General features: G+C 41.2%; 1 protein-coding gene across 5 annotated transcripts in view; it reads left to right on the top strand.

Annotated features, from left to right (window-relative positions):
* PRKCE (protein kinase C epsilon) overlaps positions 1 to 26,453 on the top strand; it is a 502,197-nt gene that overhangs the window by 446,552 nt on the left and 29,192 nt on the right. For all 5 annotated transcript variants that reach the window (XM_074949371.1, XM_074949372.1, XM_074949373.1 and 2 more), the window contains 3 exons: positions 7,794 to 7,932; positions 16,058 to 16,246; positions 25,037 to 25,183. In XM_074949371.1, the coding sequence (XP_074805472.1) occupies positions 7,794 to 7,932; positions 16,058 to 16,246; positions 25,037 to 25,183 (475 nt within the window). The remainder of the gene's footprint in view (positions 1 to 7,793; positions 7,933 to 16,057; positions 16,247 to 25,036; positions 25,184 to 26,453) is intronic.

Here is a 26,453-nt window from a genome sequence, read left to right on the forward strand (position 1 = left end):
TGGGTGACCTTGAAAACTGGAGTAATAGAAATGGGAGGAAATTTAATAGTGCAACGTGCAAGGTCATGTACTTAAGAACTAATAACAAGAATTTTTGCTGTAAACTGGGATTTATCAGTTGGAAGCAACACCGTAGGAGAAAGACCTGGGAGTATTGGTTGATCACAGGATGACTATGAGACCAATGTGATGCGGCCATGAAAAAAGGCTAATGCAATCCTGGGATGCGTCAGATGAGTTATTTCCAGCAGAGACAGGGAAGTGTTAGTACCATTATACAAGGCACTGGTGAGACCTCATCTGGAACACTGTGTGTAATTCTGGTCTCCCATGTTTAAGAAAGATTCATTCAAACTGGCACAGGTGCAGAGAAAGGTTACTAGGATGATCAGAGGAATGGAAAATCCACCTTATGAGAGGAGACTCGAAGAGCTTGGCTTGTTTAGCTTAACCAAAAGTAGGCAGAGGGGAGATATGATTCCTCTCTATAAATACATCAGAGGGACAAATACCAGGGAAGAGGAGGAGTTATCTAAGTTAAGTGCTAATGTTGACAAAAGAACAAATGGATATAAACTGGCCACCAATAAGTTTAGGCTTGAAATTAGACAACGATTTCTAAAAGCCAGAGGAGTGAAGTCTGGAACAGCTTTCCAAGGGGAATAATGGGGGGCAAAAAATCTAACTTGAGCTTGATCAATTTATGGAGGGGATGGTATGATGAGACTGCGTACAATGGCATGCAGCTGGTCTGCGACTGCTAGTAGCAAATATCTCTAATGGCCAGTGATGGGACGCTAGATGGGGAGGGCTCTGAGTTATCACAGAGAATTCTTTCCTAGGTGTCTGGCTGCTGGCTCTTCCCCACGTGCTCAGAGTCTAACTGATGGACATATTTGGGGTCGGGAAGGAATTTTCCCCTGGTTCAGATTGGCAGAAATCCTGTGGGTTTTTCACAGTCCTCTGTAACACAGGGCACGCATCACTTGCATAACGCAAATGGTGGATTCTCTGTAACTTGAAGTTTTTAAATCATGATTTGAGGACTTCAGTGACTCAGCCAGAGGTTATGGGTCTATTACAGGAGGGGGTGGGTAAGGTTCTGTGGCCTGCAATGTGCAGGAGATTATACTAGATGATCATCATCTGGTCTTATAGTCGATGAGAGTCACAGTTTGGAAAAGGTTCACAATGTAGGGTGTGTAGGATTTCAGATGATGCCTGAAGGTGTGGCTTCTGCTGCCATGCAAATTGTGAACCTGGAAGCCTAAGGACCTGTACTGATAGTCAACATGAGTGGAAAGGCCTAAGTATAGCTTGACATAAGTAAAATGACAGATAACAGACCTCAAGTCACAAGTGTGAAGTATAAATAAGTGCAGTAAGATGAAGTAAGAAAGAACAAATATGAATTACTGATATTTTAGGTATTTTTAATGAATATATGTCACAAGTCACAAGCATTAACTGCAGTGATGCCATAACAACTATTATTGTAAATGATAATGAGTATGAATTAAGTGATTGATTAGCCTATAGGAATTGGGGCCCCCAACATAAGTGGGTTGCGGAAGTTAAGATAAGAAAAAAAGGGGTATATATGCATTATGAATATGCATAGGCTAAAATGGGCACTAGCGTAAGAGAGGGTGGCATCTAGAACATTATTGGGAAGATCAGGATAGTGGAAACTAGGATGTCACACACTCTCCTGTCTATGGATTTCCCCACAAGGGGCCATGAGTATACAAGTTCTTTTTTTTTTTTTTACTGTCCTTTATATGATTATAATAGGTGTTGAATTCTTGGCTAACTAAAGATTTTTTATGCCTCATGTGCGTCTCAGGGATCCTCCATTTAATGATAACTCACATACTCTAGCTTTTCTAGAGGTGAACCCTAATCAAGTAAATATTAACTGTTTAAATAAAGAAGGCTACAAGAATCACTGCATTAATATGTGATGATCATTTGCAGGTAGGTTTAAACTTGTGTGATGTAAATGGCATCATCCACTTTTGATGTATTCAGACTCTTCCTGTCTGTTAATTATCTTAGAGTCACTGTCCAACTTTCCCATTACAAATGTCTATCTACCCTTAAGCAAATAAAACCAATGACTGCACCACTATGCCTCTCTACCACATGGCGGTCTGTGTTTTATTGCTCTCTAGGATTGTTTTAGGTTAGAAGATCCTTGGGGTGGTGGCTATGTCTTCATCTATTTTCTGTTCATTGTCAAGCATGCTGCTGGCCTTCACTAAATGTTAAACAATAGATGCTAGCAGCTGCCAGTGTGTCCACTGCCAGCACTGGGAAATCCCCAATTCCAAGATCAGTGAGTTAAGCTAAAAGTTAAGAAGAATAGTTAGCTTCCAGGCTCAGTCTTATCACTACAAATTCCAGAGTTTCCAGTCTTCTGAGCTGTCCCTTGAATTTAATCAATCCTCTGTCATAATTAGCCACATTTTGACCTTTTTTCTGTTCTTAACTTCTGTTTTGATACTAGCTGGAATTGGTTTCCAGATTGTGTCAAATGTAATCATGCTATGATTGTTTGACCCTAACAGCTCAACTTTCTAATGCAGCTTTTATTACTCCATAGGTCGTGGGGATTTTCAAATTTGGAAGGTTAAAAATCCCCTACAAATACAAGCTTGTTTCTGAACCTCCACCTAGAAGATTTAATCTCCTGGCAGCACTGCTTTGGTGCTGTAGTTGATCCCTTTATTAGTTCAGCTAGCTCAGCCTGGATTGTAAATGGTTTCACAATTCTCATCAGAGTGTTTGCACACAGTAGAAATTTCCCAGTCTTCAAGAGTCCAGTCTTCTCTTTGTTAGATCTACTAAATGATGTCACAGTGTTGTCTGAACACATACCCTTGTGTGTGTAGCACTCGTGACTCTGATGGAAGCAGTGTCTCATGGAGGGCTTGTGTGGTTTTTGGAGTTAACTCTTTTGTTTTATTTATCCCAACCCATTGGCAGAGGGTAGGCTTGAGCTGGTTAGTATCTGTCTCCTATCTATGACAATGACAGATTCTGTAATTGGGGCTTGCCCAGGATGGTGAGCGGAAATGGTTGACCCACTAGGTTGAAAGGGTTGATGTGGGGGGATTTTTTGTTTTGTTGTTGTTTGTTCCTAGAGGTGGGGCTTTTTTTCCAGTGTGGTCCTGGAATGCACTCAGGAGGGTGCTTACATTGGTATTGGGACAGTAGACTTTGTGGCCTGCCCTGGTGGACCTTATGTGGGTGGTCAGCTGGAGCTCTTTACAGTTGCCAACAGAGTGGAGCAATGCTGCCTGAACTGAGAAGAGTTGGTACGAAGGGATTAGCTCCCGTGATCCCTGTGGTTGTGGGTGGAGGGACACAAGGTGAGGCAGACTGTTTCATAAAGTGTAGACCAGGTTCATGAAGTTAAAAATCTTGATTCTTGTGACTTTGCCTTTAATTATTTCTTGGATGGCTGGGTTGTCAGTGGATGAGGATGCTTGGTTCATGCTGAAGGAAGATTGGAGTGATTTGACTAGGAATGAGGTCCTCAGTTCTGCAAATGTAACCTTTGGATGGGCTACAGTTCACTTCATTGCCCTTCTCCAGTAACTAAAAAACTCTCAACTCCCATAGAAAAGTAGCTGGAGACCCAGAATTCAGTCTCTAAGGATTTTCAGCAAGGATTGCACAGGGTCAACTTCCCCACATTCAAGTCCCAACAGGAACAAAAGGAATGAAGTTAATTTATAACTTTATAAAATCTTATGATAAAGATACAATAAATAATACACTAGAACTTCAGAATTACGAACACCTCAGCAATGGAGGGTTTTTGTAACTCTGAAATGTTCATAACTCTGAACACAACTTTATGGTTGTTCTTTCAAAAGTTTACAACTGAATATTGACTTAATACAGCTTTGAAACTTTACTGTACAGAAGAAAAATGCTGCTTTCCCTTTTTTTTTTGTAGTTTATGTTTAACACAGTACTGTGTTTGCTTTTTTGGCAGCGAGGGGTCTCTGCTCTTGCCTGATTATATACTTCCGCTTTCAAATGAGTGTGTGGTTGACTGGTCAGTTCGTAAGTCTGAGGTTCTACTGTAATAATTTAATTTTAGAACATAACATGGCTATTTTATGATCCTCATATATTATCTTCACAGTTATACATAAACATAAATGAAGAAAACTAATTAAATCTAAACAGGTCAGTCAAAAGCACCATCTTCCCTCCATTCGCTTGTGGGAATCTTGAGTTGGAATCCATGCAGACTCTTAACTTTACTACTCAGTTAAATATATAGATTTAAAAACCGTTATGAGAAAATACAAAACTGAGAATAGCAAAATATAAATAACTCTTTCCTCATTATCACATTTAAAGAAAAGTTGGTGAATCAAACTCGTTGAGACAATTTAACAAAAACAATTTGGCTAAAATCAAATAACATTCAACGTATACAATTAAAATAGAAATTATTTTTCTCTCCCAATTTCCCTGTTCTGTAATTGACATTGGCCATGCTTCCCAGCTGGAGGGTTAACAATGCCATTAACCTGCTGCAAGATGCTTCAGAGTTAGGGAAAACAGCCTCCTTTCTGCTCCTTTCTCCCAACTCTCGCAGGGCACATGGCCTTTTGTAAAGCAGTTACCCTGACCACTTGCCCTCACGGAGTCTGACTCCAGCAACAGGGAACCTATTGGAGCATCCAAAACTACTAAACCCAATTCCAGAAACTTCTGGATGGGGAGTGGTAAATCTGTCTAGCAACAATGACCCAGCACAACTCACTCCTACCCCTACCTCGCATAGGTTTCTTAAAGAGATACCTCCCTATTAGGCATATATGTTACACAAGTATTGCTGAAATATGGCTGAATGATACTACTAAGTCTGTTTTAGCATAGTTGGCTCCAGCTGAGTATTTGGTATAGTGTGAACACAGAGTGGGATTTTGTTCCCTTCCTTGCCTTAGGAAAAGCTATTTTTTTGTTTTTTTTCTTTCTTTTTTTTTGTTCTGTATTTATTGGCTTGTATTTTTAACGTATGGCAGAGGTGTTCAGAGCCCAGACAGACACTTCTTTAAGTTTTGTATACATTTAAATTAATAAATAACAATCAAAAGGATTGCATAATGCTCCTCTAAGCAGAAACACTTTCTACTTATCGATTTGTTTCTTTACTTGTTTGCTTTTTCATTCAAGTGTTTTTCTACCCCTCTTGGTCCAACCTAAGGCAAGTGACAGGTAAATTAATGGTACACAGTATCCACTGTATTAAATCATGAGATAATCATCAACAGTATTTTTAGAAAATGTATAAATACTGTGCAAGACAGGAAAGGTGGATATCCCTTTTTCAACATGTTTTCGACCCCTCCCAATCTAGTAACTGAGAATTGGGTATTTTTGACATAAACACATTCATGCTAAGAATGATTAGAAACCAGCTGCTAGGATGTGCTGTGCTGCTCTTTAACAATGAATGTGTTATATTCCTGTGAGGTTATTTCTGAACAGTTTTTTATGCAAAGAAGATAATGAAGTATTGCAAGGCTGGGAGCTTACCCTCCTGAGTCTTCTCGCTCATTGGAATCAGAACTTTGAACTAAAATTCTAGTAGAGGAACCCAATCCAATATTTTTAAGTGACTGTTCATGCAAATTATGATAGGATGTCTTCTTTCCTGGGTGTATTTGACAGCTCTTGCTTTTAACTCCAGCATTGAGGATTCTGTTGTTGGCAGTACTGTGCCCCTCTTAAAATCACAGATTGCAGGACTGAAAAATATGCCAATTTTAGAAACTGCTAAGTCTTACATTTAGCACAATGAACAGAGTGGCTTTAAGAGATGCTATTTGAGTGCTGTAACAATAAAACTGTCCTTATTTGACTCAAAAGTGCTTCAAATTGCAGTGTGTTCTGTGTGCACGTTCAGCCTAAAAGGATATATAAATATTGCCTTAATGTTTAGGAGATGGATTATTGAACATTGCTCTCTAATTTAAGTATATTGGATATGTATTATTTATAATTGGTATTTTGAGTTAGAGCTATGCCACAGATTATTATTTATTATTATTATTATTTATTAGAATAGATTTATTCCTGGAGGTTCCCAAGGCATGCCCTGGAGCAGGAGTGGGCAAACTTTTTGGCCTGAGGGCCACATCTGGGTATGGAAATTGTTTGGTGGGTCATGAATGCTCATGAAACTGGGGCTGGGGTACAGGTGGGGGTGAGGGCTCCGGCTCAGGGTGCAGTCTGTGGGGTGGGGCTGGGAATGAGGGGTTGGGGGTGCAGGATGGTGCTCTGGGCTGGGACTGAGGGGTTCGAGAGTGGGAGGGGGATCAGGGCTGGGGCAGGGGGTTGGGATGCGGGTGGGGGTCAGGGGTACAGGCTCTGGGCAGCGCTTACTTCAAGCAGCTCCCAGAAGCAGCAATGTGTCCCCCCTCCAGCTCCTATGCGGAGACATGACCAGGCAGCTCTGCACGCTGCCCCATCCGCACGTGCTACCCCTGCAGCTCCCATTGGCCGTGGTTCCTGGCCAATGGGAGCTGCGAGGGCAGCGCTTGGGGCGGGTACAGCCTGCAGAGCCTCCTGGCTGCACTACGCATAGGAGCCAGAGGGGGGGACATGCCGCTGCTTCCAGGAGCCGCGCGGAGAGGGGCAAGCTCCTGACCCTGCTCCTTGGCTGGAGTGCCGGAGCAGGACAAGCCCTGGACCCTGCTCCCCGGCGGGAGCTCATGGGCCGATTAAAACTTCTGGAGGGCCAGATGCGGCCCATGGGCCATAGTTTGCCCACCCCTGCCCAGGCGTGTGTCTACAGGGGCCAGCCAGGTAGAGGCACCGCCAATCTCAGATCTCAGAACATTGCTAGCCTTTGCCAATGGTAACTTCCTACCAGTTTTTGAGGCCAGATCCCCAATGTGCTCTGGCTCTTTGCACCACTCCAGCAGCACAAAGGAAAAGGAAAGCCTGTGTAGCCTGCCTCTGGAGGAATCCTCCAGCGTAGATAGAACCTCTGAGTGCAGTCAAGCTGGAGTAATAGTTTGGTGTCTTTCTTCTTTCATGGCAAAGGGCTATGTCTGGAGCAAGACAGTGATCCCTGATTGCTAGAACGGCTACTTCTACTTTTCTTAGCCTCTGTTTACATTAAGGAATTTGTGCTGATGCAAATTACATCAGTTTGGTTACACACCCGTGCAGACTCCTAATATAGACAGGCTGCAGTGGTGCAACTCTGCAGATATTGTAACTCAGTAACATGCCCAGGGAAGCATCACTGGGGTAGGCCTCCTTTTGCACTGATACAGCAGATCTACATTAGAGTTTGGCTCCAGTATAACTTCCATTGTTAGACTTTGTCCACTGTGAATCTCTTTTGTGCAGACAGGGCCTTAGGTATAATGGAATCTAAAGTGGCCCCTGGCCAGGCCTAGGTTTGAGAATTATAAAGGAGCAAGTCTTCTCACACTCATCCTTGATACTGTGCTGAGTGCGGTTGGGTTGGCCTTGAGGCTTGTACTTTTATGCAGCTGACGAAAGTTTAAGGGCCTAATCCTACAAAGTGCTTGGTTCCCTCAATTTTCTCGTTACACCAAAATGACTCCTGCAAACTCTACATGCACATAGTGAACAGCTGATTCTGTTTGGTTTTGCTGTGCACTTACCTGTTTGTGCTTTCCTATAGTTTGTAGGTCAAACAGGGGCCATGTACTCAAAAATTTTGCAGTATGTGGCCCGTTTGAGAGAAAGGGTTAAATACTGAATCTTATACCTTTTTATTATCCCAGAGACCTGAAATTGGACAATATTCTTCTGGATGCAGAGGGTCATTGCAAGCTAGCGGATTTCGGAATGTGTAAAGAAGGGATTCTGAACGGAGTAACAACCACTACATTTTGCGGAACACCAGACTACATAGCTCCAGAGGTATTTTTTATACCAGACTTCACGTACAAATATTACCAGTAATCATAACTAGCTTGTGGTATACATGGATAACTGTATCTGTTGTATGTGAAAAATGTGGGCCACATTCTCTCATCTGCACTACTCGATGAATAATCCTGTTGAAATCTGTGGATCTCTACAAGGAATAACCTACTCAGCACCAGTAGTTCGCAAAATCTGGACCTTTGAGTGTAAGGCAGGGGCAATGTCTGTGATTCTGTTCTTGACAGCTGTTGCAACCTTGCTTTTAAAAGTTTCCTGTACTGTATTTGACGGTATTCTCTAGTAAATTGTTTAGCTTTGCTGGTAGCCAGTTGTCTGTCATTCTTTCGTTAGTGGGTAATAGTGTATTATGTTTTCCCACTGGATATTTGCCCATTCATGTTATCTTTCCTTTAAATTGAGTAGTCACTCCGTATGTCAAAATACCCATGTCATACACTCCTTGCTGCAACTGCCAAAAGACCCGAGCAGTTAAACACACTCAACTTTTGCTCTTTTATTATCTACTCTTTTGTCTTGTTCTGTACTAGAAGGTGAAGAACAAAAATGTCAAATTGAAGCTAAAATGACTGATTTGTTATTGCATGATGTTATCATTTAACATTTTCCCCTAACACGTTCCTTGCACATTGCATTATTCTTCTCCTTGTCCACATTTACAACCCTATTGCCGCTTTGAAGGTGATTCTAAATCTTTCAGACGCTAGATGTAATCGGATGCTCCCTCCCAGCAATGACCTGTACCCAGGCCTAAAAACAGGGATGTGTTCACCTGTGTAATAAGACTTACATAGATAAGACCTGACACAATGTAACATACTGAAGGTATCATATCGTGTTAGACCTGTATGGGAGTATCATTGTTTCTGTTCTCTGAGGTACTGATAAGTGACATATAATAAACTCCCCTGTTCGTCCAAATGGAATGGGAAATATGCAAAATTATGCATGGATGGATTTCTGATGGATATCAGGGGACATAACTTACATTCACATAATAGGTGATATTTGGATAAAAAAGATGACATAGCACTATGCTATTTGTGGGTTACCTAGATTTTAATACCATGGATACGTTTTCAAAGGTCAGTGCCTAAGCTGAGTCAGCACCATTTACATGGATTCCCTTTACAAATACAGGCATTGGTATGTGCAAAACAGGTGCTGTACAGATTTTCCCGTTCAGTTTAGTCACCAGTCCTTGAAAATTGTATCCTGTATGTACACCCACCCCCTTTTCTTCCTTGGGTTAAGAACATAAGAACATAAGAACGGCCATACTGGGTCAGACTAAAGGTCCATCCAGCCCAGTATCCTGTCTACAGACAGTGGCCAATGCCAGGTGCCCCAGAGGGAGTGAACCTAACAGGTAATGATCAAGTGATCTCTCTCCTGCCATTCTTCTCCACTCTCTGACAAACAGAGGCTAGGGACACCATTCCTTACCAATCCTGGCTAATAGCCATTAATGGACTTAACCTCCATGAATTTATCCAGTTCTCTTTTAAACCCTGTTATAGTCCTAGCCTTCACAACCTCCTCAGGCAAGGAGTTCCACAGGTTTGCTATGCACAGAGTGAAGAAGAACTTCTTTTTATTTGTTTTAAGCCTGCTGCCCATTAATTTCATTTGGTGGCCCCTAGTTCTTATATTATGGGAACAAGTAAATAACTTTTCCTTATTCACTTTCTCCACACCACTCATGATTTTATATACCTCTTAGTCTTCTCTTTTCCAAGTTGAAAAGTCCTAGCCTCTTTAATCTCTCCTCATATGGGACCCGTTCCAAACCCCTAATCATTTTAGTTGCCCTTTTCTGAACCTTTTCTAATGCCAGTATATCTTTTTTGAGATGAGGGGACCTCATCTGTATGCAGTATTCAAGATGTGGGCTACCATGGATTTATATAAGGGCAATAAGATATTCTCCGTCTTATTCTCTATCCCTTTTTTAATGATTTCTAACATCCTGTTTGCTTTTTTGACTGCCGCTGCACACTGCGTGGACGTCTTCAGAGAACTATCCATGATGACTCCAAGATCTTTCTCCTGATTAGTTGTAGCTAAATTAGCCCCCATCATATTGTATGTATAGTTGGGGTTATTTTTTCCAATGTGCATTACTTTACATTTATCCACATTAAGTTTTATTTGTCATTTTGTTGCTCAATCACTTAGTTTTGTGAGATCTTTTTGAAGTTCTTCACAGTCTGCTTTCATCTTAACTATCTTGAGCAGTTTAGTATCATCTGCAAACTTTGCCACCTCACTGTTTACCCCTTTCTCCAGATCATTTAAGAATAAGTTGAATAGGATTGGTCCTAGGAATGACCCTTGGGGAACACCACTAGTTACCCCTCTCCATTCTGAAAATTTACCATTTATTCCTACCCTTTGTTCCCTGTCTTTTAACCAGTTCTCAATCCATGAAAGGATCTTCCCTCTTATCCCATGACAACTTAATTTACGTAAGAGCCTTTGGTGAGGAACCTTGTCAAAGACTTTCTGGAAATCTAAGTACACTATGTCCACTGGATCCCCCTTGTCCAAATGTTTGTTGACCCCCCCTAAGAACTCTAATAGATTAGTAAGACACGATCTCCCTTTACAGAAACCACGTTGACTTTTGCGCAACAATTTATGTTCGTCTATGTGTCTGACAATTTTATTCTTTACTATTGTTTCAACTAATTTTCCCAGTACTGACGTTAGACTTACCGGTCTGTAATTGCCAGGATCACCTCTAGAGCCGTTCTTAAATATTGGCATTACTTTAGCTATCTTCCAGTCATTGGGTACAGTAGCTGATTTAAAGGACAGGTTACAAACCATAGTTAATAGTTCTGCAATTTCACATTTGAGTTCTTTCAGAACTCTTGGGTGAATGCCATCTGGCCCCGGTGACTTGTTACTGTTAAGTTTCTCAATTAATTCCAAAACATCCTCCAGTGACACTTCAATCTGTGACAATTCCTCAGATTTGTCACCTACAAGAGATGGCTCAGGTTTGGGAATCTCCCTAACATCCTCAGCCATGAAGACTGAAGCAAAGAATTCATTTAGTTTCTCTGCGATGACTTTATCGTCTTTAAGTGCTCCTTTTGTATCTCAATCATCCAGGGGCCCCACTGGTTGTTTAGCAGGGTTCCTGCTTCTGATGTACTTAAAAAACATTTTGTTATTACCTTTTGAGTTTTTGGCTAGCTGTTCTTCAAATTCCTTTTTGGCTTTTCTTATTACATTTTTACATTTAATTTGGCAGTGTTTGTGCTCCTTTCTATTTACCTCACTAGGATCTGACTTCCACTTTTTAAAAGATGCCTTTTTATCTCTCACTGCTTCTTTTACATGGTTTTTTAAGCCATAGTGGCTCTTTTTTAGTTCGTTTACTGTGTTCTTTAATTTGGGGTATACATTTAAGTTGAGCCTCTATTATGGTATCTTTGAAGTGTCCATACAGTTTGCGGGGATTTCACTCTAGTCACTGTACCTGTTAATTTCTGTTTAACTAACCACCTCATTTTTGCATAGTTCCCCTTTCTGAAATTAAATGCCACAGTGTTGGGCTCTTGAGGTGTTCTTCCCACCACAGGAATGTTAAATGTTATTACATTATGGTCACTATTTCCAAGCGGTCCTGTTATAGTTATCTCTTGGACCAGATCCTGCGCTCCACTCAGTACTAGATCGAGAGTTGCCTCTCCCCTTGTGGGTTCCTGTACCAGCTGCTCCAAGAAGCACTCATTTAAAGTATCGAGAAATTTTGTCTCTGCATTTCATCCTGAGGTGACATGTACCCAGTCAATGTGGGGATAATTGAAATCCCCAACTGTTATTGAGTTCTTTATTTTGATAGCCTCTCTAATCTCCCTTAGCATTTCATCGTCACTATCACTGTCCTGGTCAGGTGGTCGATAATAGATCCCTACTGTTATATTCTTATTAGAGCATGGAATTACTTTCCATTCTGTGGAACATGTGGATTCATTTAAGATTTTTATTTCATTTGATTTTACATTTTCTTTCACATATTGTGCCGTTCCCCTCCCCTTCCCTCCCCCCCGCACGACCTGTTCTGTCCTTCCAGTATATTTTGTACCCCGGAATGATTGTGTCCCATTGATTGTCCTCACTCTACCAGGTTTCTGTGATGCCTATTATATCAATATCCTCCTTTAACACGAGGCACTCTCGTTCACCCATCTTATTATTTAGACTTCTAACATTTGTGTACAGGCACTTGAAAAACTTGTCACTGTTTATTTGTCTGCCCTTTTCTGCTGTCAGATTCTTTATGTGAATGTTTCTCGTCTGATGTGGCCCATACTTTATCCTCTTCCATCCTTTCTGCCTGACTAAAACCTAGAGAATCTCTATCAATAGACTCTCCTGTGCGTCTGGACGCCTGATGTTGACATTAAAAGAGATCCTGAGTATCCCAGTGGTGCTGCTGGATAGGTGGGAATCCTCTATTCATCCATCTGCTGCAGTCCCTTTACTCCTAAAGGAATTTTAAATTGGTGGTGCCTCCACCTGGCTGGCCCCTGTACACACTCAATACCTTGGGAACCTCCAGAATAAACCCCTTCAAATAGAAATAATAATAATAAATAAATCTGTGGCATGGGTCTAACTCAGAAATACCAATTAATAAATAGCATACATCCAATATACTTAAATTAGAGTTAACACACCTTTACTTAACAACTTAAAGAAACGTGGTATAACTGACTAAGATTACATGTCACTACTAATTTAAATCCAGAGGGTCAGTTGAATAAAATAAATTAACAAATATAGTATACAGTAATAAATGAAACTTATGAAACTTATGTAACTGGCATTTACATTACCACCATTTACCCCACCCCGCAGTGTACACTCCTCTGGATTTCAGAGTCCTAGACACTTGCTTGCATGGGAGCACTTGGAGACCTGCAGCTGGAGACAGCACACTTGTTGGTTCTGTGTATCAGTCCAGCCAAGGCAACAAGCTGCACAACCCCTCTGAAGACTGGAGTTGGCTCCACCAAATGTCAGCAGCTCTGGGTCCTGGTTCGATGGGACGATCATTCTGCCTCTCCTCAGACTCAGACTCTCTACTGTGCCCCTTCCCGTGCAAGTACTTTCCCAAACAAGAGTGAAGGTTACTCACGCTGCCTTTACTGCAGGCCCACCTCAGTCAGCTCCAGGCACAGCAACAGTCTCTGCCCTGGCTTCAGTGAAGCCACCAACAGCCTCTGAGGCTCCCTGCTCAATCAAAGCCCCAGCAGGTTCTCAGCAGTAGCTTCTGGCTTCCTAGCAGCAGCTCCTGGTATGGACAGAGCTCCACACCAGTAATCTGGCTCCTCTCCCCAAAAATGGAGTCCACTACCTGCTCCCTGGAAGAGCAAGTCTCTGTCTCTTTCCCCAAAGCATCATGGGAATTGTGGTCTCTGAGACTGGATTGCAGCACACAAGATCTTCCCAACTGGAACACTCCCAATAAAGTTCAGAGTCCCCTCTAGTAAAGGCGGCCTACATGTATCTCACACATATTGCATTTGTGCTAAGGATGCTGGGGCAAAAAGTTATATCAGCATTTTTTTAATCAAACATTATTTTGCAGGGGGAAAATGTTGTTTGCTAAGTAAAGATAAAGTGGAAATCTGTAGTTTTAGCACTAGATGATACCAAGTATTAGTAAGTGCAAAGGCAAGGTAACTCATTTTAAAGGTACCACAATTTATGCCTAGGGTAGTTTACGCAGTTTGAGAGAGCACTCCAGTAAGAAAAGGAGAGCAAAATGAGTTTGTGTAAGGTTCTGGCTTTGTGAACATTATTTCTTTTCTGGATTTTGTACTTTGTGTACTTTGTGAATTCTTTTATAAATTTTTACTAAATAAAAAGGCAGTACTAAACTCCTAGACATTTTCAGATGAAAACTTGGGCCCATTGAAGGTGGCAAAACTCCCCTTTTCCCTGTGTGTTTGCTTCTCACCATTCTTTTTCCTCAAGCCTTCCTACTGCTTTTGTCCTCTTGAGTCACCATTGTATCTTTCATGTTACTTTTGATTGGCAGGATGCCAAAGCAAAAATGTGAAATCCAAAGATCATTCCCACACCAGACCATGGAGAAGTTCAATTCTGAGGACAACTTTGCAGCTGACATTTCTATAATGTATTTCTATAATATCACAAACCAAAACACAGGGTCCAACCACCTACAGATTTTGGGGACGTTCAGATCTGGATCCAAGCACTATGACTCAAATCTTAGACCGATACCTGTGCTTATATTAATATTGGATGGGTTTTATATATGCAGTACAATCAGCATTCACTAGAGCTGAGTACAATAATCCCTACCCAGAGGATTCCAGCTACAATGCTAATAACCTTTGAGTGTGTGTATGGTGGTTGCCATTCCAGCTATCAGCCCGGGGTCACGGTACCTTTTCTTTTAAACTGTCACCTTCTTGTGTTGATACTTTGCAGCCAAACTGCAGACTCCTTTCCAACAGACTAAAGTCAACAATTAAGCTTGTTCTTTGAATAACAGTAGCCCTGAAGTAATATAGTAATAATCAATCACTCTAACCCACCCGAGGTGTCTGCTACAAAGATGGACTTGCTTGTGTCACACATTGGAACTTGCTGCCACTATAAGTAGAAAACCTGCCAATTTTTCCAAGAAGCAAAGATAATTAAAGCAAAGTCTACAATCTTTAATATAGTACAGTGGGGTTGATGCTGCATGAAAGGGTATCATGTTTTCCTGCTGTAAACAAAATTCTCAAAATGCTTTTGGCTTCTAGTATTCATACTAAAAGGACCATTATAAATCTTAGCAGAGCTCTGTGCAACAGTACCACCTAAATCAATTTATAGTGTTCAAGACGGGACAATGAAAGGATGGGTTCTAAATTAGTTACCACTCTAGAAAGAGATCTTGAAGTCTTGGTGGATAGCTCTCTGAAAAGTTCAACTCACTGCACAGCAGTGGTCAAAAAGGCTAACAATGTTAAGAACTATTAGGAAAGAGAGAGACATTAAGATAGAAAATGTCGTAATGGCACTATATAAATCCATGGTACACCCACACTTGAATATTGTATCCAGTTCTGGTCACCTGATCTCAAAAAGGATATTGTGGAACTGGTAAAAGTTCAGAGAAGAGCAACAAAGATGATGAGTGGTCTGAAATGGCTTCCACACGAGGAGAGACTGAAAAGATTAGGGCTATTCAGGTTAGAAAAGAGACGACTAAGGGGGGATATCATAGAGGTCTGTAAAATCATAAATGGTGTGGAAAAAGTGAATAGAGAAGTGTTATTTATCCTTTTCCATAATACAAAAACCAGGTATCACCTGATGAATTTAACAGACAGCAGATTTAATACAAACAAGAAGTAGTACTTTTCATGCAACACACAATTAACCTATGGAACTCATTGCTATGGGATCTTGTGATGGCCAAAAGCATAACTGGACTCAAAAAAGACCTTAGTAAGTTCATGGAGGATAGGTCCATCAATGGCTATTAGCCAAGATGGTCAAGGATGCAACCACATGCTCAGGGCGACCCTAAACCTCTGACTGCCAGAAGCTGAGAAAGGAAGGTGGGGGAGGATTACTCCATCGGCCCTGTTCTGTACACTCACCCTGAAGCTCTGATATTGGTCACTGTCAGAGACAACATACTGGGTAGATAGACCATTGGTTTGATCTAGGATGGCAGTTACGTTCTGATTTTACATTTGCCACCAGTTTTTTGCATATGCAGTAGACTTTTCCCTGGCTTGGTTTGAACAATATAGAAGGCTATACAACTCTTTTACTCATGAACATGCTAGGGGAGACCAATAAACTTGGCTGATGCTTCTGAGAACACCACTGCGGGTTGGTTTTCAGTGCAACACATTGAAACTTAGCCATATGAGTCATATGAATAGGAGCTGCACAAGTAAAAAGCCCAAGCCTACTGGCATTGAAGTCAACAGGATTTGGCCTCCTTGAGACACTATAGTAGGATAAGCATCTCATATCTAATCAATAAACATGCATCTGAAGGTGTCACTCAAGTTGCCTATTAAATCTGACCTCTCTGTTTCCCTAACAGATCCTCCAAGAGTTAGAATATGGTCCCTCGGTAGACTGGTGGGCTTTGGGTGTTCTGATGTATGAAATGATGGCTGGGCAACCTCCTTTCGAAGCTGACAATGAAGATGATCTCTTTGAATCCATCCTTCATGACGATGTGCTCTACCCAGTCTGGCTCAGCAAAGAAGCTGTCAGCATTTTAAAAGCAGTGAGTCTTCCATTTCTTTTGTTCTTCCTTTTTTCATAGAATCATAGAATATCAAGGTTGTAAGGGACCTCAGGAGGTCATCTAGTCCAACCCCCTGCTCAAAGCAGGACCAATCCTCAATTTTTGCCCCAGATCCCTAAATGGTCCCCTCAAGGATTGAACTCACAACCCTGGGTTTAGCAGGCCAATGCTCAAACCACTGAGCTATCCCTCCCCCCTTTTTCCTTTTCTTCTTTTTATTCCCTTGCTAAAAATTGAATTTACCTTCAGTAGTTTAGAACAGTCACCACTGGGAGTTCAACCACAGTTCAGAGTGCCACTATTAGGGTAATGGGGCCTGGGATAAATTATACTTCTTGTGGGAAAGGAACAGAATGTTTGTGTTCCTTGCGGTTGTATGCTGTATAAATCTAGGCAGAACCATGTTTCAGGGAAAATCACAATCAGCTAGAGCTGTGTTATCACTCTGACACTTTACACACTTTACACACTGCATGCTCACTAGGAGCAAGGGAAGCATTATGTAATTAGAGAAACAGTTGTCAGTGTTTTTATTTTAATCCACATATAAACTTTGCCACCCTGCTGCCTTTTTTAACATGTTGTCAAAAAATATTTTAAAGTTGCATGTTGTTTTCCTTACTTGACACAATGCCATTTTTAAACAAATGTTCCCACTATAATGCAAGTAACTTTGCTTTGGTCCTTCACCCCAGGTGAGCTGGGTGATTGACAGAATCTTGTCAAATCCAGGTGAGTTTTGCTTGTCAGGTGGCCAAAGCATGTCACCCAGTAACTTTGGTGATTGTGACACATTCTTGCGCGATCTACTTAATCATCAGTCCCGTACTGCATCCCAGTGGTAAATTGGGGGCTTTCAGTTTGAGAAGAACTTTAAAGGTTGTGTCTTACCATAATAAGGTCTGTATAAAGCTTCATTCTGCAAGTGGCACAGAAAGCTGGAGTGAACATTGACTTGGACAGCACTGGGGCAAGAAGCATCATTCAATGACTCTTTTTATGCACCTTATTCTTGTCCTTAGCTGAAATGACTCTTTCATGTGTCCTGCCTTGTGCACAGTAAGGCATGTGAGTTATTTTCTCTGAGTGGTTAAGATTTATGGACCTGAGCTGTAACATTGGGATCAGTGTCTAAACCCTCATGAAGATGAGGCCCCAGCTTTTTGTTTGGTTCATTATGGACAGGGGCCACTGTCGACAGTCAGATCTGCATCTCAGCTTCTTTAAAGTTCAGGGCTATTGGAATTGAGGTTTTGGTTCATGCCCACATGAGATATCTGTTTCCATCACTCTATACAAGGACTTGCCCTAAAAATCCACATCTTACTGGGCTATATATTCTCCCCTGTCATGGAAACACTTGTGATAGGGAGAAAGTGCCATGATAACTCATCATGAAATGTTCAGTTTCAGAGCCATTCTCCACTCTTTTAGGAGTCATATGATTTACATTTGTGTATCTCATTTGTGGTGCAAACAGGCAGCTAGACGTCTAGCTGTTAATGTTTGTGCCCGGAGCTTGCTGAAGACTCACAAATCCAGATGCACAATCAGGCCTATTGTGTAAGTGACACATTTTTGTGAAAAATAAATGCAATGACACATAGTAGGTTGGTTTCCTGTAATGTTGATTTGTTGTCAGTTTATAATTCTGGTTAGTCTGTTCTTCTGCCAAATATCTTTTGATACTAGCCATGGTTATTTTTACCTTACTGTGATCCCTTGTTAATGTCTTTCTGTTTGTAGTTTGTTATCATTAATGCCCTTTTTAAACTCTACAAAGAGAGTTACAACCATAAACCATCTTTTATATTTTAAAAAGATATATTCCCGGTTGGGCCAGTTCCTCAGCTGGTGTAAATCAGTTGAAGTCAATGGAACTGTGCCAGTATACACTAGCTGAGAATCTGGCCCCTTACATTTAGCAATCTGCTTGTGTCTGTGTAGTTATTGTCTGAACATTAGAAACTTGTGATCTTTGTCTAATACTTTAGCCACATTGTCAGATGAAGAACAGGAAAAACAGAGGAAATAGAGAGGCGTCTATGTATTTTACTGCTGAATACTAACAAGGGATTAGCTTTGGAACAGTTTATTTCCTTACATTGTACTCTCAGACATGGGTCTTGTTCTTTAGACACTACATTTTCACAGCCCTTCAAATAGTGTTTGGGGAAAGTTTAACAAAACGCCATACATTTACCTCAAATGTAATTTTCAGATCAGTGTTTTAAATTTTAAATTGTATGCAAGAATCGATTTTCCATTTTTAATTCCCACAAAAAAATCTAAGGACAATTTTCCAGTAAACATTAACGACAGCACGTTATTTATCCTACAAGAACAGATCTTTTTTAGGCCTGTTTCTGTGAATGTGTAGGAGATGCAATTTAAAGTTCCATTCTGTCATGTGAGAGGCACAATTATTCATTGAAATGAGAATATTTACTGCTGATAGTGCTGGAATGCATGATAGATTGTGTAGCAAGCCAGATTGTGCCCAGCACTGTGTTTGTCTGCTAGAGATGGAGAGAAAGGCTGTGTCTATCTAGCCTACTGCCAGTGTGTTTTGCATTCCCCTTGGTACCTGATCCACCGAGGATACAGGTCTGCTCAAGCTCTCAGCCTTAGAGCCTGGTGGTTTAGCTCAGGCTTAAAAGATTTGGAGGTCTGGAGGTCCTTAGTTCAATCCACAGTATGGGAGTCATCACATAAGTGGAATTTGGGATTTGAGCTGCTGTAGACTTCAGACACTTGGGATGAGTTTCCTCTGGTTTCCACTGTCTGTGGGTTACTGATCTCCTTCTGTGCTTGATCATATAGGATGTGAGTCTGTTTCAGGCCCCCGCTACTGAGTCTGTCTGCTTAGTTCAAGTTGTAGGGGTTTGTGTTTAGCGCTGGAGGTGTTTAGTTTGAGTCCTTGATGAGCTCCTACTTGTGTGACCGCCTGGCATCTTGGCCAACCCCAGAGATTAAACTGGGGACCTCCAAAGTTAAAACTATAGATGGGTGCTGGTACCAGATTCATATAATCTGGGACTCAGGCATAGAGGCAGACATGTAACCTGCACTGACTAGTGGGTTATAACTTCACTAGCCTTTTTTGGAAAATCTCTATTCTAATCTGTATAGGTTCTTATGACATGCTCATCACCGTAGTATTTGAGCTTCTTCTAGTAATGCACTAAACAATGTGACTAACATCTATCACATGTTGTTTGTTTACTCATCCTCTCCACAGAGGGAGAAGTATGTGCTGTTGAGTATCTTGTTTGGGTCATTTTGGGGTTTTAAAAAAAATATACACGTTGCTATGTGGTTTTTAGAGAAGGCCAGGTCAAAGAAATGTGCCTTGCACTTGGAGAAGAAGGTGGTGAGGTTTTGATGGTCCTTAATTCGTGGAGGAGTTCATTCCACAGTCTCAGATTGTCCCCAAGAAACTTCTGTCCCCCACACTGATGAGCTTTACCCTTATTGTAGCAAGCTCCCTTATGCCAAAGGAGCAAAGTTGCCAACCACCGTTTTCATCCTGAAGTTTTAAGCGGTCTTTTAGATATGCTGAGCCCAGGCCTTTGAGTGCCTTGAAGATAAGGACCAAGACTTTGAACTTGATTCAAAATTGATTGTGGGACATCAGTGTAGAGAATGAATCACAGGTTTGATGTGTTTGTGGTAGGAGAACATGTGCTGAAGTGTTCTGATTCTATACTACTGGGAGTTTCCTAAGTGCTGAAGTCTTCATGCCCAGGTAAATCGCATTACTGTACTCCAGCTGAGAGGGAGTGAAATGTGTGAATAAGTGAGGCCAGATCATCATCCACCACAATGGGATGGAGTCTGCTAGCCAACCAGAGATGATATAGAAAGCGTTACTCCTGGATGCAGCTATGTGAGAGCTGAGCACCAACTTCACGAGTACACCTGCACAATGGACTGAATTGGCCAATTGTGGTGTGTACTTTTAACCAAAGACTGGAAAGGTGGCTGCGAACTCTTCAAAGTGCTTCCCTCTGCCCACCAGTGTCAACTCTCTATTGCTGCTGTTCAGCTTAATCCAGTCATTCTTCAGCTATAAGCTGATCTCATCCAAGCACTGGGCCATCTTGATGCTAGGTCATAGCAGTATGGGCAGATGTGGTGAAGGACAGGTAGAACTGTGTCTCATCCGCATATTGCTGGCACTTGAGTCAATGTCATCAGACCCGTTCACCTACTAGTTGCATGTAGCTACTGAAAAAGACCAGAGAGAATTGATCCTTGTGGAACTACACAAGTCAGGGGTCTATTGGTAGACGTGCAGTTTCCCAGTACTATTCATTGGGTGCATGCCTCTAGGAAAAACTCAAGACCATTTTAATGCATTGCCCTGTACCCCTGCCCACCACTCTCAGGTGAGGTCAGCAGTGTCAAATATTGTGAGGTCCTGGGGGATGAGAATGGACGTCTGTCCTCTAGCCTTTGATAGGAGGAGATCATGCATCAGTGCCCCTAAGGCAACTTCAGTTCCACGTCCTACCCTGAAACCAGATAGTGCCAGGTCTAGAATGTTAGCTTCAGTTAACAATGACCATGTTCTCCATCTGTTCCAAGAGATCTGGTGCCTATCTATGGGCAGCACCCCAGGAACTTCCACTGGAACAGTGCATCTCTGCACCCTACTGCTGGCTGTGCCTCAACAGACCAGCTGAGTCGTAAATGTTTACCACCGTCCATATTATTCCAGCAAAGGTCTCTATTCCTTGCTGTGACTATATATGAAGCACTTTTGTTCTCCTTGAATTACAAAGTATGAGACCTTCTGACACTCAGTACTGCTCTTGCAAATTTCAGGATCCCCAAGCTGCTGTTCAGGTTCCTATGCCACCTTCTCTGTTTCTAGTATCAGAAGAGGGAAGCTGACTTGCTATAGTCTCTGCTCCTGCAGAGTGAGGGGATGGCTCAATGGGAAGCTGCATTGTGTGCCTTATCTCTTGGTCACCAAAGTTGGAGGAATAGGGTCATGAATTCCTGAGTCACTACAGAACTATGGAGGCCTATTAATCTGTCTTCCTTGTGTTTAAAGCTGGTTCTAGAAATTAAAAGGACATGATCAGATAGTTTCAGCTCCAAATTTGACCCTACTTTAAAATTGACCTGATAGAAAATATTCTTCACATTCTAACAGTAAAATTTGCAAAAACACCTAAGGTACATTTTCCAAAATGACACAGGGCCAGTTTTTCCAAGGTATTTAGTCACCTAAAGATGCAGATAGGTGCCTAGTCAGATCTTTAAAAGCACCTAAATAGTTGATTTCAATGGGAGCTAGGCACCTAATCTGCTGAGATGATTTTGAAAATCCCACTGGGTGCCGATCTGCTTCTTTAGGTGCCTAAATACCGTGGACACTTTGTCTGTTAAACACTTAGCTGCCTAAGTCTCATGACCTACAGCATCAGATTCTCATTTACACTAAGACCGCTTTACACTGCCTGAGTGGTGTAAAGGTGCATTAATGTAACTGAGTATTGGGCCCATGGTATTAATTTTAATTTACTGCTATGTCAGCAAGAGTCCAGTCCTGCTCCCATTTAAACCATTGCGAGTTTTGGCATCAGCTTCACTGGGAGCAGGATCCAGCCTCAAGAAATTAAATAAATAAATAAATAAATAAAATAAAAAGGCAATAAATAAAAAGGCAATAGCTATGACTAACACGTGATCCTATGGCTTTTGATGTGGTTCTTCTGCTGCATCAGCACCATCCCGCCATGTGGCGGTTGATAGGAAAGTTCTCTTAGTCTATAGTTGTATTGACAATTACATCATCAATGATGCTTTGGCAAACTGGGAGATAAATAATCTGCACTGGCTTGTGCTCCACGGAAAATAGAGGGGAAATGAACTGATATTTATCACATGGAAAAAGGACAAAAGGGGTTTTAGGATAATGTCCATTTCAGCCTTTTAAGAGATTACAGACTATGGCAAACATAGAATCACAGAATATCAGGGTTGGAAGGGACCTCAGGAGGTCATCTAGTCCAACCGCCTGCTCAAAGCAGGACCAATCCCCAATTTTTGCCCCAGATCCCTAAATGGCCCCCTCAAGGATTGAACTCACAACCCTGGATTTAGCAGGCCAATGCTCAAACCACTGAGCTATCCCTTCCCCTGCTACTTTTATTGGTATTATTTCATCAGGTCTCTTCATCCTTGGTATCCACATATGAGTCCTATTAGGTTGTGAGGTAGACTACTAAACAACCCTAATTAGTAGCATCTTAATGTCCTGCACTTTTAAAAAAAATACTTGTGCCGATGCCTGCAGCCTGGTATGAGGATAGGTCCAGGTATAGACAGAGACCAGCTTATATTGCTTTGATATCTGGATAACACAGCACAAAAAGCATATCATATGGCTTCCATGTTATTCTTCTCCAAGGTGCACTGCTGCTGGTTCCTGGTCTCCTCTCTCTCCCAGTCACTTATCTTCTCCTGTGTGTGAATAAAGCAGAGGAACCTGGGAATGTGTTTTGTGGTTTTCTCAGTATATCGTCATCCTTTGATAAAGTCTCTTTCAAAAATTGTTTTTATTTCCCCTAGCAGAAAATACAGGCAGTTACTGACATGAGACTTGCCTTCTATTGGGGAACCTGGAGAAACAGTGAAAATAGCTCACTTGAATTTCAGACCAAGCTGGAAGTGCTGTCCTTGGGTTGGCTGATATGATATTTTGAACCACAATGTACTGCAGAAGAAATGCACTGTACCTTTAAGAAGATAGTCGGTTAAGCTCCTATCAGTTGCTGTTCCAGCTATGGGTCATGTGTTCATTGGGAGAGACCATGTTAAGGGCTGCTGTAACTGCTTCTGTAGCAGCTGAAATAAATTTTACAGGGATGAATCAGAAAACAAAACAAAACCCTACCGAAACAAAATCCTGAAGGCTTAGCAACCCTAACTGTGAAGCAGGCTATGCAGATTATCCTGTAAAAAGCAATGCTCTATCCTCCGTGGAGGACGCTAACAATCCCACTGCCATATCTGTTTGCTGCAGGGCCCTTAGCCAATATTTCCCCATCACTCATGGTTATGGAATATGCTGTGCAGTGGCCGGTTGTCTTCCTCCACTGTAGAGGCTGGTTTTCAGTCAGATTGCAGTTTGTGAAGTACTTTGGATGAAAAGCATGGCAGGGATGTAAAATATTACTGCTCTTTCAAGAGAAAGGCACCTGGAAGTTCTCATCCTAGCTCAGACAAAAAATGCAAAGATTGTAACCTGAGTTTTAAAATAGAAGGAAAAGTCAATATTTTAATTCTCATTAAGTTTATTTTCCATCAGAATACTGTTAAAAAGCTGCCAGTACTGGCTTAAGAATATGTAAAGCTAACAAAGCACCAAAATACACATGAAGCTGGTTGTTTGCCATTGGAAATTGTGAGGAAGGATGCTCTGGTCATTGGAAAAAGTGCAAAACTCAAAAATTTGTATTTAATAATATTTAACTGATAGTGTTAAACTATTTTAAAACCCTGATCACTCTCCTATACTCAAGTACACTGCATATATAGAGAGCCAAATATGTAAAATTTCATGGAAGAATCTAGCTCACTCACATGTTGGCCAGAGTGACAAAGTCCATGGGACCTTATTCTCCCCAGTATCATTTACAGCCATGCAGAATTTACCTGAGTGTGACTACATGCAGTGCATGACTTTTTATGGGAACACCCTGAATTATATTGTTTTCACAGAAGTCATGGTCATGAAATATTTATTATCTTAATTATGATTCTTAGAATCTGGCCCTTATTGGGAGCAAGGGAGAGAAGGGTAGCACCTAAGCAGGGGCCTCCTGGCAACATTATACCTGCAGAGGCCAGGAGCAGGTATAATGACTCAAGAGGCACTGAGTAGAACTCACGATCAGCAGCTTTTGCTACACATGTAGAGAATAGTCATAGGCTATGTTCTCTTCAGCCAAGTCTCAGAGCCACTGGCTCTTGTGTAAGGGTGGTGCAGAGCCATGCCCCAGCCCACTCCAGGATGCGAATACACTCCCTCTGGCAGCTGCTTAGAGTGTGACTTAGTCTCCTTCTAGCACTGCCAGTGCAAACAAATAAATTATGCCTACGTCCTTTGTGGGAGCGCTGGGAATTAAGGACGAGGTCCCTGCACCTTTTCTTCCATCTCCAGCATGTCTGCTACAGCATCCATATTGTGATCGTATGAATTCAAGAAAAGCAATTGAATTAACAATTCTTGAATTGACAATTGAATTAACAAATCTAAAATAATATTTATGGCAGAGAAAATCAGAGTGGCTAAAATAATAGCCTCCCTGAACTTCTATCCTTTATGCATCCGATGAAGTGAGCTGTAGCTCACGAAAGCTTATGCTCAAATAAATTGGTTAGTCTCTAAGGTGCCACAAGTACTCCTTTTCTTTATCCTGAAGATGACTCTGGAGGGTTTAATAGTTTGCTGCTGTATTTACCAGTTTTGTCTAACACTGGAAGTAGGAGTAGAAATACTGAAAGGGAGTCTGTTCCCACCCAGGTGAAATTAGGAAATTCCTGAAATTGTTGAGGGAGCCTTTCCCCATGAGATTTACAAGTAGGAGTCTCAGATGAGTTCCCCTAGAGGGATTCCTATCACTCATGCAGGAAATACAGCCCTTTCTAGGAGAGTATCCTTACAAGGAGCTGCACTGAGAATGTGTGGTTGGATTGCAAATAGTTATGAACCATATGTCACTAATATTTTGTAACTTCTCCTTTCCCCAGTTCATGACAAAAAACCCAAATAAGCGACTAGGCTGTGTGGCATCGCAAAATGGGGAGGACGCGATTAAACAGCATCCGTTCTTTAAGGAAATTGACTGGGTTCTTCTAGAACAAAGGAAAATCAAGCCACCCTTCAAACCTCGGATTGTAAGTAGCAGTTTGAGTAAACTCTAGAGATAACTTGGTTAAAAATTTGTACTTGTTGGTTTCTTTTGCTGTATTAAGAAACTATGCACCTGAAGTTGAAATAACAGAGTAAGTGCCTTGCTGAAGAGATTGCCCTGGTATTGGTTCCTCTGAAGGTAAGTGTCCGATTAGAATACACTGTAACATTTTTGTATTCAGTCTCTTTGCAAACTGAAGAGAGCCCACAATCCTATTTTAAAGCTTTTCCTCAGTTTCTATGGATATCTCAGTCTGAGGAATGTGTTTCAAGTTATATACATTCTTAGTAGGAATTATGCAATAGTCCCACCTTGGTAAACCTTTGTGGTTGTGGTATTTAGGAAAATGTTTCTGATTACATCAAATACAAATATAATAAAACAACATTAAGGACTAAAACCAATAAAGGAAAGATAAATGTTTAATGGTCTAGTTATGTCCAGATACCTATCTGTTACTAAGTAATAATAAAGTATCACATTTTAAATTAACAAATGTAAATAAACATCCACCTCTCTTCTAAAGCAACCGAACCCAGGCAAAATAGTTTTCATTATTCTTTTCTTCCTCTAAATGAAAATCACCAAACAAATGAGATGTATTTATATTTTACAAAAATGTCAGCTTTTGGGCTAAGAATATGTATGGCAAATTTTATGATGAGGTATTTGAAAACATTGGCTTAGAGTCTAATGAAAGAACAGACTCTTGACTATCGCACTGCACGTATGGTACTTTTATACCTAATCCGAAAATATTATTTTCCACTGGGTGCCAAAGCTTTGGAAACCCTCATGCTTCTTTTAATTTTGTTCCCTCTTTATTGTACTGTTTGGTCTTGTCTGCAAGTATGATCAATGTTCTGTTTGTGTCTTTCTTCAGAGAGTTTATGAAGATATTAAAAAACATTAGGCCCAATGAATCCAAGTGTCATAAAAATTAGGTGCAGAAAAGACCTGTTAAGTCATCTAGTCTGTCCCATGTGTCTATGCAGAATTTTCCTCTGTGGTATGACCATGTAGGTGCATATATCCCAAGTGACTGGGCTTTCACCACTTCACTTGGAGAATATGCCACTACCAAATAGATTTCACTCACAGGAATATGTCAAAATTTAAATCTAAATCTTCCCTTTCCTAATTTCATCCAATTTAGCTCAAATTTTACCCCCTCGTACTCTCCTCATTAATTTCTTCCCATTCATTGTTCACACCCATCAAATATTTGTAAACAGTTAAGTCTTAGTCCAGGT

Source organism: Natator depressus, chromosome 3 (assembly GCF_965152275.1).
Source record: "Natator depressus isolate rNatDep1 chromosome 3, rNatDep2.hap1, whole genome shotgun sequence".
Classification (NCBI taxonomy): domain Eukaryota; kingdom Metazoa; phylum Chordata; order Testudines; family Cheloniidae; genus Natator; species Natator depressus.